The sequence below is a fragment of the Carica papaya genome, chromosome 9 (assembly GCF_054855325.1).
Source record: "Carica papaya isolate Zhongbai chromosome 9, ASM5485532v1, whole genome shotgun sequence".
NCBI lineage: Eukaryota > Viridiplantae > Streptophyta > Magnoliopsida > Brassicales > Caricaceae > Carica > Carica papaya.
This window is the reverse complement of record NC_142317.1, coordinates 4,330,690-4,349,727: the sequence shown is the minus strand read 5'-3', so window position 1 is coordinate 4,349,727 and position 19,038 is coordinate 4,330,690. Positions and strand designations below refer to the sequence as shown.

The window sequence follows — 19,038 nt, the reverse complement described above, 5'->3', positions numbered from 1 at the left end:
CATATATACCGATATATGAGAATTGGTTCTTATCGAATATAATACCGACGTATTACTACTTTTAGAAGTTTAACAATATATTGTAATCTAATACCTATATGTAAATAGATGTAAAATATTTATCATATTGTCTAATTCTCATTAGAGTAAGGTGCTCGTGTAATTAACTTATGAGATAAACTTTCATAATAAGGAGATAAAGGGATAAAAGAAATAAACTTGAAAGCTCAAAGCTCCAGACACTATCGATTTTGTTGCATTGACAGGCCTCGAATGAATATCATAAGGGCTAGAAGAGGTTATACTAACTAATGACGTAAAGTTTACCAATTATGACCACCATAAAAGAATTATGTTGCATGTGTTTTGCGATTATCCATTTGTTATTACAATGTGAAAATAGACAATACTACAAGATGAGCACCACAATCAAGTGTTTATTTTAAGAAATATTATAAAGACGTTTATTTTTTACCACTTCAAATAAATATTAACATATATAAGTTTCATTTTAGATTGAAGGATGAGACGATGGACTACTTAGTGAGATATTAAAACCTTTACCTCAATCCTCGTAAGTTAAACATTGATGGAAGGGTAACATCAAACTAAGCAATAATAAATGATGTTTGTTGGAATAACGATGGGGCTTGGTGCCTTATATTTAGCTTGCTTGTTTTATATGTTGAAAAAGCTTAAGGGTTATGTTATAAACAAATATTAATGCAAGGATGGGAAGATTAATGATCGAAATGCATACTATTTATATTTTAGTAAGGTTATTGATGTTGTTTGTAATGGGAATGAGGGTCCTCTAGCTGGCATTGATGTAATTCATGCTTTTTATTCGTATGAATACAATATGCTAAAATCAAAAGCATTAATAGAAAAACTAGTAAAAATATAAATAGTATAGCAAAAGGTAATGTGTTTGGAAGCATAATATAGTCCTGAGGGACCCACATGAGAATATCAAATAAAATCTTATCATTAAAGTTATTATAGTTTAATTTATATATCAATACATTAAATTGAAAAGAAAATATAAACTTTCTTTCGCTGGCTAAAATTATTTTGATTACATTGAATTATTCTTTTAATTATAATAAAAGTATATATAAAAAAAAAAGTTATTCATACAAATTGAGTTATATGTGTTTTTACCTTAAAAAAATTCCAGTAGCTATTTTCAATTTATAAGTGTGTCTATGTGAAGAAAATAATTATAATCTCACAAGATATATGAAAAAAATTCAAACTTTTGGTATTTGATTGATCTATGTTTTTCATGTCATCAATTCTCATGATTTACCAAATTAAGATTGTAATATAAAACTCTCAACTCAAGTTTGCTTCTTAAGGGACAAGAGAGCTCTATTTTATATAGTCAATCATCTTTTTGTAGATAGTAAATACGTTTATTAGATGTTTATTATTATCATCCAATCAATAGTCTAATTTCGAATTAGAATTTTTGCAACTTTTAATTGATTCATTACTTTTAAATAAAACTTACAGTTTCTTATAAATAAAAAAAAAAATTCATTAATTCAGCTGATGTAGAATGACAAATTAATTTTTATTTACCAAATATCTGTTAAAAAAAATATATTTAGTTAATATAATATTTTTAAAAATAAATCTATATGTTGATTGTTAATAATAAATCTCTACAACTATGACAATAACAGAATTAGGATTTTTGACAAGTCCAATGAAATATTATTTCATTTAATTTTGTTCTACCTAAAAAAAAAAATTATATCAATTGAAACATTATTTACAAGAGCAAATCATGTTTAGGACAAGACACTATTCTGTTTAAGTCAATAAAATATTTTCAATCATATTATAAATTTTTATGATCTAATTATATAGTTATTAAGTAAATATTCCTTAAAAAAAATTTGTTACTTGTGATTTAATATCTCCATATACATCCAATAAGATTCAGAATTCGGCATTTGTTAAATATCCATTTTCTAAATGAAGTCTGACTAAATTTACTACACAGAATAAAAAAAAGTGTTGATTTAAGGTTTTCTAGAGAGAATCTTATGCGGAGAAAAATGAGTAGATTCTTCCCCTTCAATGGGAGCGTGAACATACGCGCAGAATATGCGTGTGGCTAAATCAGTTAACAAATGTGGCAAATGCAATCTTGCTCCCGAGAAGCCCAACCTTATTTTCCCGCCAAAGCCGCCACTTCCAAACCGTAAAACCAGATCGCGGGGTACCGTTAACAGCTTCCCGCTAACCACTCACGTTTTGACACATCAGCAAGGTATTGCAATCCCCAATCCACTTGCAGTGAGAGTTTTACAATAATGCCCTTTACTTGAACATGCTTAGTTTAATTGTATAACGTGGCAGTAAATGATTGGTTACATAGTAGAACGGGCTTAAATAGATAAATTTATGATTCTTCTATATATAGACCTTCTATATATGGTTCTTATGGATTTAACTACCAAAAATTCAGGATCTGTTTAAGTTTATAAAGAAGCCATTTACGGCCTTCTGTTAAATTTTCTTGTTATCCAAACGAGAAAAAACGGAGGAAAAAGGAAAAATGAGCCCATCGCAGTTCCATGAAAGCCACCATGCAAAGAGATCGAACACCATTAATGGAGCATGCCCACCACCACTGAAGATTTGCAAAGATTCACACCTGATCAAGAAATCAGTTTCGGCTTCGTCTCTCTCTCCATCGCCGTCATCTTCATCTTCTTCGTCGTCTCCGGCGTCTTCGACTCTCGGCCCAACAAGGCCGCGCCACCCGGTCATCATCTACACTCACTCGCCCAAGATCATCCACACCCACCCCAAGGACTTCATGGCGCTGGTGCAGAAGCTCACCGGGCTGTCTCGCTCCGACGATGACAATGCCGCAGCTAAACAGAGAAAGCCGGAAAACGGAGTGACAACGGCGGAGGAGGATCAGAATAGGAACGGCGGTGGCAACAACAAGGTTGTGATTGGCGGCGGAAATGACGATAACGAGTCGTCTTCGGTGATAACGGACGAGAACTGCGGAGGGAACGTCGGAGACGGGCAAGTGAACTCGTGTTTCGTGACGCCGCCGATATTCGACCCGCCGGCGAACAGTTCTTACCTGACGAATCTTCCGGTGTTTACGCCGAATCCGGTGGACCATTTTGTGTACGCGAATCAGCCATTTTATAACTACGCAGATTCGGTGTTCTTCCCTCCCAGCATGAGGAGTTCAATTTCTTCTTCTACGTCGTCTTCTGGGTTAGATGGAATAAATGAGTTTCGCGAGTACTGAAGTTCCGATGGGAAGGTTTTGTTTTTAATAGATTTTCTTTTTACAAAAAGATAATAAGAGGTTCTACTTTCATCTTTTTTTTCGAATAGATATAAAAAATTTTAAAAGTGACAGAAGAGTTTAATTATTTATTATTTAACATTTTTATTTGTTTTAAACTCTAATTTTCTTAATCTTCTAAAAATAAAGGGCTGAAATATATGTTTTAAAAATAAATTAATAAAAATTTTAAATTATTTTTTAAAACATTAATTAATTATTTTACTTTTTTTAAATTAGTAAATGAATATTTAAAACAAATAATTTATTCTTATTTTTTTTAGGAAATTAGGAAACAAAACTTGAGATTTTATGAATGTATACAGAGTTTTTCTATTGTAATTTCGTTTCTTGTTAAATTTATGGTTCCAGTGAATGAGAAATAATTGTTGGATGTTCTCAAAAGTGCAAATGAATTGATAAAAATTATTTACACATAATAAAATAGTATTATATTAAATAAATAAATAAAAGTGAAATTCTAATCAAGGAGGAGTAGAGTTTGACTACTAATTCTTTTATTTAAACGAAATAAATCGAATTAAGTAAATATATTTTTAAATAAAATATATAGATAATTTATAGAAATAGATACACTAATCTCTTTCTAAACAAACTCTACAAGTTTCCGATATACAAATTTTAACTGAATTTAAAAATGTGTTTGAAATTATTTAAGATGGGAATGTATATAAACTTATAAATAAAATCTTCAAATAAAACTCATCAATTTTAATAATTTATATAACAATTCAGTGTTATTTAATATTAAATTTGAACTTTGAAGATTATTGGATAATTAAATATTTTTTTATTATAATTTGTAATTGTGTTATGTATGATTTGGATTTGAATATTAAGAATTTGAATTATTATCGTAAATATATTTTTTCTTTGTATATAAAAAAGAAAGTCCTGATAATTATGAATTTACATACAAGTTATTTTAAGTTATTTGATTTCTGTAATTATTTATTTAAATTTTAAAATTTTTAAATTATATAATTAGATAAGCTAAAGGTACATAAAAAAAAATAATAATAAAAAATAAAAAAATCTAAGAACCCACAGAAGTACAATTCACTAATTAACATCTAATTTTTTTCTTTTTTTTTGGGTTCAATTAAATATATTCAATTGTCTTTCAATTAAGGAATTCCCTTAATTAATTCTGGTAATTTAATTACGATAAAAGCATGCCTTATCCCCAAGATGTCATCAACAAAATTAAATCTTGAGTTACAAGTATATTAAAAGCATTATAAACAAAAAAAAAAAAAAAAATTCCTACTTTTGATTTTAATCTTAAATTTAAACAAAATGCCAAAACTATATTACCCTTACCCAAGTCCCAGTACAAAGTGGTTTTACTTATTTCAACAAAAAAATTGCAAAGCAGCAGAAACACCATTCTAAATGCTCTTCACCATTTACATCTTTACATTATGAACTTCTCAAACCAAGAAAATATGTTGATTTGTTATTTTTCTTCATTCACAATCTTACATTTGAGAAGCACAATGTTGGGAGCTCCGGTTTTCTTTCTCAGGAGACTACTATACAATCTACATGTACGAATATATACATATGTATCACTTACTCTTTTTATCTTCATTCTCTCTTTCAAGAACCACAGGAGCTGCCGGTATGCTGAACCACCACTCTCTCAGTCTCCTCATCCATCTTTCGGTACTTGCTTTCCTTAAAGGCGAGTACCTCGTGAACGCCTCCAAAAAGATCAGCAAAAATATGTATCTACCCGGTAACAAGGCCAGAATCAAGGCTGAGACCAGGAGAATAACTGCAAATTTTTCAGTTGCCTGGCATATAAACACATGATCAGACAAGACTTTTATCTAGTAATCAAAAGAAACTGTAATAATACTTTTACCCTGGCATATCAAATAGTATACGTTTATATGCCAGGCAATTGAATAAAAATCACAGACTATCCTTTTATACATATGATAAAGTGTAATAGTATCAAATGGCATGGGCCAAAAGTGTACTTTACACTAAAAAAAAACAAATGACTATCATCTGTGCAGTCTATAAATATTACCATGAGGACAGAGTTGTGTGTGCAGAACCTAGGTGAGGATCGGGTAAGAGAGCAAAACCTGAGGAAAAATGGACAGCAACAACGCCCGGAACTTGAGAAGAACAATGTTCCCATCCTGGATGAGCTGCTCAAGTTGAGAAATTGCATTCTGGACCTCCAAGAGCTGCTCCATTGTATTCATGGGTCGAGGTGCTATTACCTTAAGTCCATCCATAGGTCTTCCTTGGTTACAAAATCTTGTGATTATCATGAAGACCGCAAAAAAAGTAATCATCACTGCAAAAGTGTAGCCTAGCCATCCCCTACAAAATGCAAAACCTCTGAGATTTTTAAGGAAATATCCACGGCAATGACATGTAGGAGAAAGTATGTGGAGATAATCAAACAATGATCAAGCAACTCTAATAACAAGTTTTATGCAATTGAGACTGACTAAAATGCCCTCTGTAATCTAAATCCGGAGGATCATTTTTCCAAGAGTAAAATAAAAAAGAATAACATTTGAAAAGCTTCTGAAGAGCTTTTTAAGCTGATTTCTGGAGTTGATCCAGCCTTCAGTATAAAAAAGCTTATAAATGCCAGATTCATAAACTAGAACAATTAGGGTTCTTCAGGAAATATTATTTAAGTAAAATTCCGATGATTCTCCAATAAGATTCCACGTCACTATTTCTTTTGCAATCAGTTTATTTGGAGGTTTCTCTGCATTGCAGCATTCAAGAATAGCTTTTACCAAGTATCTCTAATACTATGCACTGCTATCCACTACTTCTTCAGCATAATAATGGAGTAATACTTCAACAACCTTTCAGTCTATTTTTCTATAATGCTGATCATATAAAGAGTATAGCAGAGGAATCAAACACCTAAAGCAAGATTTTCTTGACATCTGCCTCATATAATCCTCCATTTTATGTTCAGCACTCCAAGCATGTATTGTTTACTTAATATTGACACCACTAAATGGAAGAGCTTTGATTTCGGTAGAGTTACTATGGTCACTAAAAAATTTTGTTTTTTATCTCCAAAAAAAAAAAAAACTAAACTAAATAACTAAACACATTATTCAAGATGTTTGCCAAGTGAGCAAAAATATGTTTCTTGAGTTCATGTTACCTGCAAATTATAAATGTAGAAACCAAACAAAACACCATAGACTTCAGAGGATTGTCCCAATATGCCAAGGAAAGAAGCCACTTCCCAATTTCCGTAACAGGAAGCACTAACTCCTGCAAGTACATTAAAATGAGGAAATATTGAGACTAAAGTTGAGGTACAATAAAATGGCAGGATGGAATGGTTGAAGATACCATTCAATCTCATAAAGCTAGCAAAACCATGTTAATAATAAAAACATTAAAATTGAAAATATCAGCAGACATGCATGTCGTGAATGTTTCTAGAGAGGGAGAGAGATAGATAGATAGACAGATATATATATATATATAGAGAGAGAGAGAGAGAGTTATTGCTCCCAACTACTCAAGTCCAGTGATAAAGCCATCAGATTCCATAACCCCACCTTGCCCTCCTTACCCCACACTTTAGCCTAAACAGTTGAACAAGAAAGTAGAGACAATTGAAAACGAAAAAAGTACGAATTTGCAGTACCTTCATCACTGCCAGGTTGGTGTCAATGCCATCCACTTTGACACCATCAATTGTTTCTTTTGCATGCACCACTTTTTTGTAATTGTTTCTAGACTCCTTAACTGCTCTTTCCAATGAACTCATCTCACCAACAGCTATCTCACCAACAACAAGCACAGCCTCCGTGGAATTATTTGAACTTGTTCCAAACACAAACCCCAAGTTAGAAACCATGGCCAAAGCAGATAATGAGTGCATTCCCCCTCCAGCAGTGTAGTTATTCTTGCGGTCTACTTCCCTTAAGCTTGACATGTTTGCAAGAGTCTCCAGTATCAAATCTCCACCAGGAAGTTGATCGCATAGATTAAACATGAGAATAGCTTCACAATGGACTGAATTCGCAGCACTAATTTCTTGAATAGCTTGAACTCGAAGAATTCCAAGTACAGCCTTTGAAAGTGCTTCATCACGTTCCACTCCCGTGATGTGGAACTTGTTTATAAATCTATGAACATATAAGATTTCCTGTATAATAGCTAGCCAGTAATCACGTCGAGTATGTCCTTTAAGCTCAGGAAACTCGATAACCACTGGCTCTGACCTACAAGAGATGCAGACATAATCTTAATTCACCAAGATGTTAAAAATTGTAGTTTATCAACTATAAAGCAAATTGATAACATCATGCCCTACAAGTTAATTGATTTATAGGAGACTGCTTTGTCAAAAAGTCGGGTGCCCCATGGTCCAGTCAACTCGGGGCGAACAACTTGTTTTAGATCTTCTGATAAATCATATCTCTTTGCTTTATCATATGATACAACGCGGAGCGGTTCAAAGTATAATGCATGATCAGTCAGAATTAACCGACCTGCAGAAATGTCAAAATAAGATAAAAAAAGGTGAAGTTAACTCCATATGCAATTGAGATATTCCTAAGTAAAGAAGGACCATAGGGACACTTTTTTTATATGAAAAAAGGAAATTTAGTGGGACACTTTTTTTATATGAAAAAAGGAAATTTAGTAGAGAGAAAAGAGAAACTTAAGAAACATAAGAGAAAAGGGGATCATCCCTAAGCAAAAAGAGAAAATTGAAAAAGAAAAATACAGAGAAAACAAAACTTATGATCCATATAAACTGCAGCCAAGTTCCTTCACATAAAGTTTTCTTTTTTAGAGAAAGAGAAGTTTCAATAAAACGGCACCAAGGAAGCTTATGATCTGTATAAACTGCAGACAAGTTCCTTGACATAAAGTTCTTTTTTATAGGGAAAGAGAAATTTCAATAAACGGCAGCCAGGACATGTTGCCCAGGTACAAGGCTATAGAAAGAGAAAAATTACCAAAAAGAGACTCAGCCAAGATATCAGTGAGCTCCAGTAAGTCTTCCCCATAGAGAAGAGAATGATCTTTAAACAAAATACATAAGATCTAAAAACAATGTTCCCTAAACCCTTTTTGCTAAAAGTTTAAGTATAAAACTATTTATCATACAAACCTACCAGGCCATGTAGATACACCAATATGTTCAAGAACTGGTTGTGTGGTGACTGTTCCATCAACCTCCAGTATCTTCTCTCCTTTTGACGATCGAATACCAGACAGAAGAGACGACTCTGACTGGTTCTTCATCTTTTTTATTGCTCTACAGAGATGAACAATTCAGTACATCCTTAAAACTGCTTCAGTTAATTAGGTTGCTAATATTATAGAGGAATTATCTTCCTAGTTAAGTTCTCTTTTTCTCAAGAGGTAAGCAAGTTCACTTAATACACCCAGTCTGGCAGTGAATGTTAGTTGATCCCTTCAGAGTCCAGACTCTCAATTTGGATATATGACTCAATACCCGTCATAGTTTTAAGTTATATCTTTTATCCAACGTCATCTCCTTCATATGGTGAGGAAACACCTAAGCATTTTTGAACATAAAGAACATTGTTCCATTATTTTGCACAGAACACCAACCTTTTTTCCCATCTAAGGAAATGCCATTTACAAGACAAACTGCAGGTATATTATTAACACACCATGACATGGCTATGGAAAATGAATGTATCTAATGCTTAAGGCCACCACAAGATGAATTAAGAACTACAGTTGACCCAACATGATATGGGCAGAGGAGATATCTAATGCAGAATGAGGATTCATTTGAAAGAAAGTCATGAATTTCACAGAAAGAGAGATAGAAGAGAAAAAACTCCATACCAGTGATGTTTACCCTCTTAACTTTGCCAATTTTTATGTTAAAAATGCAATGACATGATATTTTGTTTAGTGCACTTGTTATAAAATTTGGAAGTAAGTTGTAATTGACACTTGAGAAGGAAATGTAACCAGAAAAATGAAAGCCAAAGACCCTCCTTGTTTGAAAGATTAATTTCCGAAATTTTATTTCCATATCATATGTATTTCAATCATTTATCTTGCCTTGAACACTCTCTAGATAATTCGAAAAATTAACTAGACTAAATTCTTTAGATATTTAGTTTCTTAGGTAGTTGGAGTCCCTTTTACCAAGGAAAAAAGAAAATCAATATAAATATATAAAAATTTCTTCATGGAAAAAGAAATCGACCTTCCAAAAACTAGTTGTCAGAGAAAAGAAGAAAAATAATGAATAAAAGGTCAACCATATGGAGCATGAGTTACCTATCTAGTGCAGTTAAGTATTTATCATAGACAGAGAATTGCAGCCGACCACCAGTTGACGATGTAAGCACCTCAAAAAGATTTTCACTGATAATAACATTGGCAATAATTGGAACAGCAGGAGCTATTCGAGAAAAGGCCTCCACACCAACTGATGCATCCCCATCTATCTGCAAAAGAGATTAGGACCACAGCAATTAAAATCAAATAGCAAACTCCGCATGAATACTGAAGCCACAATAACCTGCAAAATTCTCTTCCTTAGAGTGTCTGTATTTGGATGCATACACACACAGTGGTTCATACATGTGTGCACAGGAACATTAGATAGTGCAGAAGCATGTTCAGGGTAAATTTCTTCAATAAATGCTGCAAAGATTTTGACCTTATGTCAAAGATGCACAATTTCTAAACCAATAGAACTTACATTAAGTAAAGGTTGGCTGGATGCCGCGGGAGCCTCCCATGCTACCATCATGTCATATGTTAAACGTCGAAACTTTTTATCAGCAAGATGACCAACTACTTGAGTAGACAGAGCAAGTGTCCTGAAACAGCAGAACTCCAAAAAGTTTTTTGCATACCGTGTTGGATGCTTTATGGACTCAGAAGCCTCTACATTAAAGTTTTCTTGAAGCTGAGTTGACGAAATGTCAAGGATTCTGCACCATTCCATTTATTACTCTTAAACGGACTACATAAAAAGTAAAGGGTAAACAAACTATATAAAAAGTAAAGAGCACGTAAGAATTATTACATATATGAGGTAGTTGTTAAATTGTCCCCACAAACACTTTCAAATCAACATTAAGCATGAATAGATTCAACTAAAATAAGTAACAATGACAAGTAAGGAAATGATACACTTACTTTGAGCACCTACGTACAACTACATTAGCAACAGGAGAGAGCTCTGGTATCCAGTTTGTCTGTGCAGATGGAGATCTCCCCATCTCCTCAAAGTCCTCGTCAAATGGACTTCGTTTTGTAAGCAACCATTTGAACGATCCTTCTTTAACCAAACCCTCAAGGATATTTCTGGTTTTGCTAGCCATAGCCATCTTTGGTGTCAACTTACCACACTGCCACAGAAATTATTGAATTTAGATTAGCAAAACTCAATTTCATGGCAATAAATTGATGCAGATTAGTTGTCCACTCATCCAATATGATAAGTCAAAAGTTACTCCATTAAAAACCAAAGTAACACTAAGCTTTCTGCCTTGCCAATCTTTTAATATTTGCACAACAAAACTTTGGTCTTGAAAATACCAATTTTTTCAATAAGGGCGCCAAATTTGAGCAACTTCTCAAGATAATCTAATATGGAAACCAACTAAGTATCTTACATTTTCAAAACCCAGTTAACAGATTCATTGGATTACAGTAACAACTTCCTACTCAAAATCCAGTATCCCGTTCAGCAATCACTCAGTTTCAGCCTCCCAAATCAACCCATCAACGAAAACTAAAAACCTCGACATTCATTCAAATTTATAGCATTAAATTCCTCCAAAAAGCTTACTTCAATGAATTCAACTAACCTAAAAACCAAATCACTTACTTCAAAATTCCGACTAAAACCCACCAAGCGTCAAACATTAAATTATATTACTACAACAAAATTCCAGAAAACCCACCTCGGATCAACTCCAAATAAGCTGTCGTTCTCAAATCCATTTCACCAAACCGCCATATTCGCTAGATTACATTTAGCTCCTAACCAGAAAAGAAGAGTTCGAAGCTGCTTCTACTATGGGCATTCATGATTCTGTCGTGATCTTGGGTTTACCGAGCGAGATTATATGGGAATATGATGCAATAGCTTGGATGAGACCTATACGAAATCCCTGTTCGTAAACTCTCTCACTAGTCTACAATGAGGCAAGCAGGTTACCGGGTTATGATTAGAAACAGCCGGGTCTACTGGATGCCGCGACGCACTCATATCTGATTCGTTAACGTACAAAAAAGTCAAAAATATTATTGAATGCCGACGTCGAAAGGCCTAACCCCGTTCCTATTAGATCTGGCCTTGAGCGGCGAATATAATTATTGCTATTTTCTTTTTTAACCTTTTAATTTCGGCTGGGACTTTTTCTACAAATAATTAATCATTTATATCTCATTAATTATATAATGATAAAAATTACAATTAAAAAATAAATTATTATTATTATAATCTTTAGAGCGGATTATTAGGGTATATTTTTATTTTAACACTAAATAATTTTTATATTACAAAAAGAATTTTACGAACTTTTAATTTTTTCTTTCAATTCATTGAAAGATTTTTTTTTTTTTTCATTAACGGCTAACACTGTTAATTTTTAATTTATTGAAATATTTATTTAAACAAAATCAAAAGTTCAAAATACATTTAAATGTAAAAAAAAAAAAAATAGAGAAATTTTTCTAATTATTTTAAATAATACATAAATGTTTTAAGTATTTTAATTGTAATTTTATCATGTAAAAAAAAAAGAAGCTTTTATGAGGCCCAAAAATAAAAGCCCATTTTACATCTGGGCCCAACTAATCAAAGCCCAACATGAAATGATAAAAAGGCCTGTCTTGAGTACTAACAAATAAATTTCTATAACAATTTTTTAAAAAAAATTCTGGGTAAATCTGCCACTTGTATTACTTTGTTTTTATTTAGTTAAAATAAATAAATTTTAAAATTAAAAAATTGAAAAATAATTTATTAAAATATTTATTTTTATTAAAAATTCAGAATTTGTTTATTTATTTATTTATTTATAATATATTAAAAATTCAGAATTATATATATGCACTGGTTGATTTTTGTCAGTAGCAAGAAATGAAGACACATGGATGACGAATCATCATGGAGTAAACATGTTTCAAGATTTGACGTCTAAATTCTCCATTTTTGTTTCCTTCTTCTCCTTTCGCTTTCAACAGTATATATATATATATATATATATATATATATATATATATATATATATATATATATATATATATATATATATATACACACACTCCACCATGGACATGGCTGCTCATCAACTATCTGTATATAGATCTATGTGTATATACATACACACGCACACTGGATCCAGCTAGCTTTAAAGATGATTGAAACGAGAATGCTAATCATGTTGTTGTGCATATTCATACGGTACAATTCTCAGACAAAAAAGCTTTCAAATATTTATACCTCATAATTAAATATGATTAATTACGTTAAGAATAGTTTGATTTAGCTAATTAAGAACAATCTTATTCATTAATTAGGGTAAAAATATTGATCACCCATAAAGCCCTCGTTCTGTATCTTAATTTGTTTCCTCTGTTTGGGATTGTAGTATCCTACCATATAAAATAAATATATGTATATGTATATTATGCTGAATTCTTGATTTACAACCAGTTTATATGTTTTAATCAAAGAAAAAATAAGCTAGTTTAATAATTCTTCATCACTAAAATAAAAAGCAGTTTAAGTGAGAGAAGAAGACTTGGGTCCCCACTAATTAAGCTCTCAAAAGCTTTTGGTCCAACAGGGATGGGCTTAAAAGATATGCCCAACGATTCTGAGTGCTTTTTTTATATGATTGCTATATGTATGTACTCATGCATATAATATATATATACACACACACACACACAGATAGAATTCATCATGAGTATATTTAATTCTGTAAGTGAGCACTTTAATATTCGATTACTTGAATAGTGTATATATAGCAAACCAATTCGTTAGTTATGTAATAATAAAAAACTCACTTCTTTCAATAATGCAACACATTATGTATATATAGATATATATAATATGTTGCATTATTGAATAACGAGTGACCGTATATATGTGTGTGTGTGTGTGTGTGTGTATATATACATACACTTCACTTAAGCTCAATAAAATCTTAATTGCATACTTATGATAGAATTTTTAATAGAATAATAAAATTCTATATAGGTCACATCACTTTTATTTGCTGCCATTGTCATATAAGACCCTAATTTTTGGATTAATCGCCATATTTTTGCCACGTTTGATCCGGATTATGCCGACTAATTAATGGGATTTACTTAAAAAGCAACTTTTTAGTTGAACATTGGATTTATAAAGTTTGAAATCAGGAAGTGCATGCATATATATGTATGTATATATAGGAGATCCCATTTGATCATTTGGTTCCATTTTTTTAGTGGAATTAAAATCAGAATCTTTGAGAGAAGCCACATCAACACACATATTCGTACATATATGAATATAACACAACCACTTTGAGAAAGCTTTTAGTAAAGAATTAAGTTTCTGTAGCTGGATCTTTGAACTTGCCCATGTTAGTTGCTAATTCTATCTCCAACTTTCACCTAATATGTGACCCTCAATCTAATATATATATATATATGTACATAAATGTATATATGGTCACTAGACTCTCCTATCCACTAAGCTAACAAATGGGTCCTCCTTGTTTGGCTTATCTCCTTGCCTAGTTCATGCATATGCCACAAGAAACAAGACAAAAGACCAGGTCAAAAGAAGGTCAAACAAAAGAAAGAAAGATTTTGGGAGTGGCAAAATGATATGTCTATTTAATTAAATTTTAAAAATAAAATAAATTCTCTAAATATACTTCAAATTAAATTGAAATTATCCGGTCACATAATTAAAAAACCTAAAAGATGAAAAAATCTAATATCCTAATGATAGAAAAATCGTCAATTGAAATACTGATAAATAACTATTAATATTTTTAAGATAATAAATTTTTTTTTATTAATTTTATAAAATAAATAAATCTGTAAAGATATAAGTTATTTACTTATAAATAAAAAATTTTTACCGTAATTTAATACAAATATGAATATAAGAGTTGTAATGTATTATAAATCATTATTCTTTTGGGTATTCCAAGTACATAATTCACCATGGTAATGTTCAATTGCATACAAGCATATATATATGTATATGTATATACACATCAAAAGTAGCTTTCTGATAGAAGGAGGTTTCACATTTGAGAGGAGGGAGGTGAACCCACATTGCCCTACTCTCTTTAGGGCACAAACGTGGACCCATTTTGAAGCTGTCCTCACAATCTAAGGAATGCACTGCATCTACCCTCTAATTATCCTTTTCACTCTAAACACCCAATATATAAATATACTTATATAATTACAAAAAATAATACATATTTATATAATTTAATTTGATTGAGCCTCTCATCTCCAATCATTCACTTCATGAATTGGCAACGTCCAGAAAATCTACTGTATTCATCAATTCTCTGTGGGGATCCAATACATATACACACATGTATATAGTATTTTGTTTGTCTTCAGCAGTCGACTTGTTTGGTTTCGTCACTAAAAATTTTATAGAAGAATAAAAATAAAAATTCTTGGTTTTTTTTTTTTTTTGTAGGGACAAACACGGTCTTAGCTCCCAACAAGGATTTACAGACACTGAATTTTAGCGACAAATTGGATTTTTTTTTTTTCCCCCGAAATTTTTCTTCCCTACAAGTTGTTGGAGGGAAGAAACAAGTAGTTTGCTAAGCGACCCTACACGGATACACAGACATGGGAACTACCTGTCTGCTTGTGGTCATAATATTAAACAACTTGTTTCTTTACCCGCCTTAGTTTAACTAGCTAGTTCCGAGTTCAATTGTGTTATGGTACTGTCTTTATTTCAATTCGATATTATTTTTTTATTCTGTCACGATTGATATTTATGTATCGTTTATTTTTATTTAAGAAGAAAACACAATTTAAACCGTTTTATTTATTTATAATATTTGATTAATTATACAGTGATTTAATTATTAATTTAAAATTAAAAAATTTTAGAATGATAATGTAAATTGTCCATATTATTTGATAATATTTATATCTTATTTAATTAAAATAAATTTAAACGTTGGTTCGATTTCTAAAAATATAATTTATTTGATCAAAAAAATAAATAAATAAAATTATTTTTCTTAATTATCTAATGATAAATATCTGACATTAATTTGGAAGAATAATCAGCATATGGAATCTGTTTAATAAAATATTAGGAAAAAAATTATTATTGCCTTTTTCGTCATATATCACTATCTTAGACTCATAGAATTATTAAGCACTGAAAATGAGAGATTAATAAATAATTAAGGTTTGAATTGATTATAATTGTTAGTGTCCACGCATGCAATAAATCAATTAATTATAAAATTAAGACTTAATTGTTGATAAATGGGTAAAGTCCAAATTAACACATGTGATTTAAGGATGTTCATGAAACATTGTATTCAAATCATGTTTGGTTGTGGTTCATTTACATGAGATGAAATGGTATCATTGATTTATGTTGTCGGATGATCAACTTATAAAGATCCTAATAAATACACCATTAGCATAAACAACAACAAAAAATAAATAAATTAATAACTAAGAAGATAATGATATTTTCACATGTAAGTAACAACCACATGAATAAGATTATTTTTTTTAAAAAAAATATAGATTCTTAAATTAGTTGCAACTTAGTTATTTAATTTCTATTTTGAATTTTCATTAAATTTATAAATATTGTATTATAAAGAAATCTGTTTGATATTTAAAGATTGTTCAACAACAGTCAGACAAGTAAAGAAGATTGTAAAACTATAAAAATATAGTAAAATCTTATTTAAATATTGGCTAGATAAGTGTTTTGTAATAAAAGTGAAGAGTCATGGATACCGTAAACCAGCCCTATAGATGTGGTAAAAGAAGGGCTTCAATTGATTTAAAAAAAAAAAAAAATAGGAGAATAATAAATATAGTGAGAGTTAAATTCTTGGTCGTCAAAATAAATAAGAGAAAAAAATCAAGAAATAAAGATTTATCTGTTTCAAAACACATCGATATTAGAATGACAAAATTTTTAGAACCCAATTAGAAAAGCAGATTAAAAAAAACTCATAATATTACTACAATTTTTTATGATTTACAAATATATTGATGATTTTGTGTAAAGATTGGCAATTAACAAGTATACATGATCTCTAAATTTTTATTTATTTTTTTTTTCCACTTGTTACAAGTTTTTGGTATATGCTTAATTGATCTATAATGGGGAAATTGAGGAGCCACCGTCAATGTTCACAGACTTGTATATTTTCCAAATTAGGAGTCAAATCCAAAAGTAGAGTCAGAGAGGCCACGATGAAGAGAGATTTCCAACTCCATTAAATCCACCTTCTTTCATTAATCTCACTATTTCTCTAGACTCTTCTGCCTTTGCCCTCTGCAAAATTTAATCAAACACACAAAACTTAGTTCAACTACTAAAACCCAAACCAAAAAAACTTTAATTAATTAGTTTATTACGGATAATCGTCTAATTAATATTTAAAATTTTGAATTAATTAGCAATTACCTGCATTGTTTCGATGGCATCTGATTCTGAATTGAAGTCGTAGAATGTGCTTGCTGCTGTAAGCTTCATGGATAGAAACTGAATCCAAATTCCAAAAATCAAAACGTTATAAACTAATTAGGAAAATAAATTAAAATAAAAACTAATATAAAATATATGTTCGTCGTAACTATAAATTAATTAATATCATCACTCACCTCAACTTGATTTTGCAACGACTGAACATAATTGATTATTTCATCCAACATCATCGCCATACCCATTGTCTGCATTATATTCAATTTACATAAGATTTTGCGTGAAGAATAATAGGTTATGAATAAAATTCATTGCATATACATATATATATACCTTGTAGCAGCCTGGGACAATATCTTGCAAGCATCTTAATCTCTCATTGATTTTCCCTCTTCTAACCTGATCAAAAGAAGATTCAATTCAATGATTAATTAACTGTTTAATTAATTCCCATAATCTCTTTTTAAGATATTAAAATTGACGTTGGTCAACTCGGTAATTATTATATTATTTAAGTTATTAAATTAATTAGAAAAATAAATTTTAAAAAAATAAAAATCTTACCCTTTCGGCTAAACTGTGGCTGTCAGTAGCTTGGCCTCTTCTAGCTCTAACATGAACCACTTCTTTTGATTTCTCATCTTCATTACTCTTCACTCTTTTTCCTCTTCCTGAACTCTGCAAATTCAAAACATCCGATTCAAAGAAACCCATTAATTTAAATTTTATAATAAACACACCCATTAAATTAAATAAAATTAAAAAATATCAATTACGGGCTGATTACTTACTTGTTTTCTCTTGCTCCCGCTATCAGACACTGGAGGTGAAGGAGCTGAGATTCCGGAGCTGCTTTCTGAAACAACCTCCATTGATTTTCTTTTCTTGGTTTCATGATTATTAAAAGTAATTCTTGGTGCGACACAGGGCTGAGAAACTATAGGCATGACTGCATTCTGATTGGAATCCTGGAAAATACCCAGAAAATTTTCTGGGAAAGTTGGAGGGAAATCAGGAGCTTGGTTGCCAAACAAGGCTTCGGCAGAGAAAGGTAAGAAGCTTTGGAAATTGACCAAGTTTGAGGCATCTGCAATGGCTGTACTGCTGGGATTTAGCCCCGCAAATTGGTTGACTGACTCCACGTTCGGATTATCAGTTTCCATAAAAGGAAATGATGAGGATCTGAAGCTCTGCAAATCTGCTGAGAAGCCAGCCATTATTAAAGCTTCTTTTTTCCGAAATGTAAAAAGAAAATCAGAGAATATTTGAAAAATGGCAGGGAGAGGGTGTTTCTGAAAACCGAGGACTGAGACTCGTATTTATACTGCAATGGATATAATGAAGTTATAAATGTTACAATTTATTTAATTGGCTAAATTTATTTTTTAAAAGAGAGAATTTTGAGAGGGCCACGTGGCAATAGCAGCTTCTGGGGTTCGTGTTTGCTGAATGGGCCCCAGGTTCAGGAGATATATCCAATAATAGAATGGGCCCATGAAATGTGCTTTTGGGCCCCACTCTATATATGTGAAATCGGCTCTGCTAGTGTGGAGTTGCTGATGAAGAGATCCTTTGTAAGAAAAACAACAACAACAACAACAAATGACATGATGCTGGAACCACTACTAAGGACAGAGTAAAATACATACATGCATACATACATATATATATATATATATATATGAATCTTTAACCCTTTGTTCCTTTTAACCATTTTGTACATATAATATAATATATATATAATTCTTATACAATGTTTTTTTGGCTATATTTGTTATTATTTGAAATTATTATTAAATGTCAAAAATCCAATTTTTGATGGTAATAATAAATAAGAAGAGGGTTATTTTGTAAAATAGTATTTAAAAAAAATAGTATTTGGAGGTACAAAAAAAAGTGGGAATGAAAATTTAAGCAGAAGCTAATATGAAAACACCGTGAATTATTAAAATAAATAAGACATTTTCAAAGTCAGTAGCTTGTTGATTATGAATCT

General features: G+C 31.1%; 3 protein-coding genes across 3 annotated transcripts; 1 reads left to right on the top strand and 2 right to left on the bottom strand.

Annotated features, from left to right (window-relative positions):
• Positions 1–2,518: 2,518 nt before the first annotated feature.
• LOC110823412 (VQ motif-containing protein) lies at positions 2,519–3,447 on the top strand. Its single transcript, XM_022053785.2, has one exon. It carries the CDS (start codon positions 2,573–2,575, stop codon positions 3,287–3,289), a length of 717 nt encoding a protein of 238 aa, XP_021909477.1. The 5' UTR covers positions 2,519–2,572; the 3' UTR covers positions 3,290–3,447.
• Positions 3,448–4,638: 1,191 nt separating this feature from the next.
• On the bottom strand, positions 4,639–11,524 carry LOC110823411 (heat-inducible transcription repressor (DUF639)). The gene is made up of 10 exons (XM_088211511.1): positions 11,275–11,524; positions 10,505–10,716; positions 10,062–10,296; positions 9,635–9,804; positions 8,485–8,627; positions 7,674–7,851; positions 7,002–7,581; positions 6,507–6,619; positions 5,449–5,692; positions 4,639–5,148 (listed from the first exon to the last, which is right to left on the bottom strand). Exons 2-10 carry the CDS (start codon positions 10,693–10,695, stop codon positions 4,921–4,923), a joined length of 2,082 nt encoding a protein of 693 aa, XP_088067637.1. The 5' UTR covers positions 10,696–10,716; positions 11,275–11,524; the 3' UTR covers positions 4,639–4,920.
• Positions 11,525–16,540: 5,016 nt separating this feature from the next.
• Positions 16,541–18,356, bottom strand: BEE3 (BR enhanced expression 3). The gene is made up of 6 exons (XM_022053666.2): positions 17,834–18,356; positions 17,607–17,720; positions 17,376–17,441; positions 17,222–17,290; positions 17,025–17,102; positions 16,541–16,892 (listed from the first exon to the last, which is right to left on the bottom strand). The coding sequence occupies exons 1-6, from the start codon at positions 18,257–18,259 to the stop codon at positions 16,797–16,799; spliced, it is 849 nt and encodes a 282-aa protein (XP_021909358.1). The 5' UTR covers positions 18,260–18,356; the 3' UTR covers positions 16,541–16,796.
• Between the last annotated feature and the right edge of the window lie 682 nt (positions 18,357–19,038).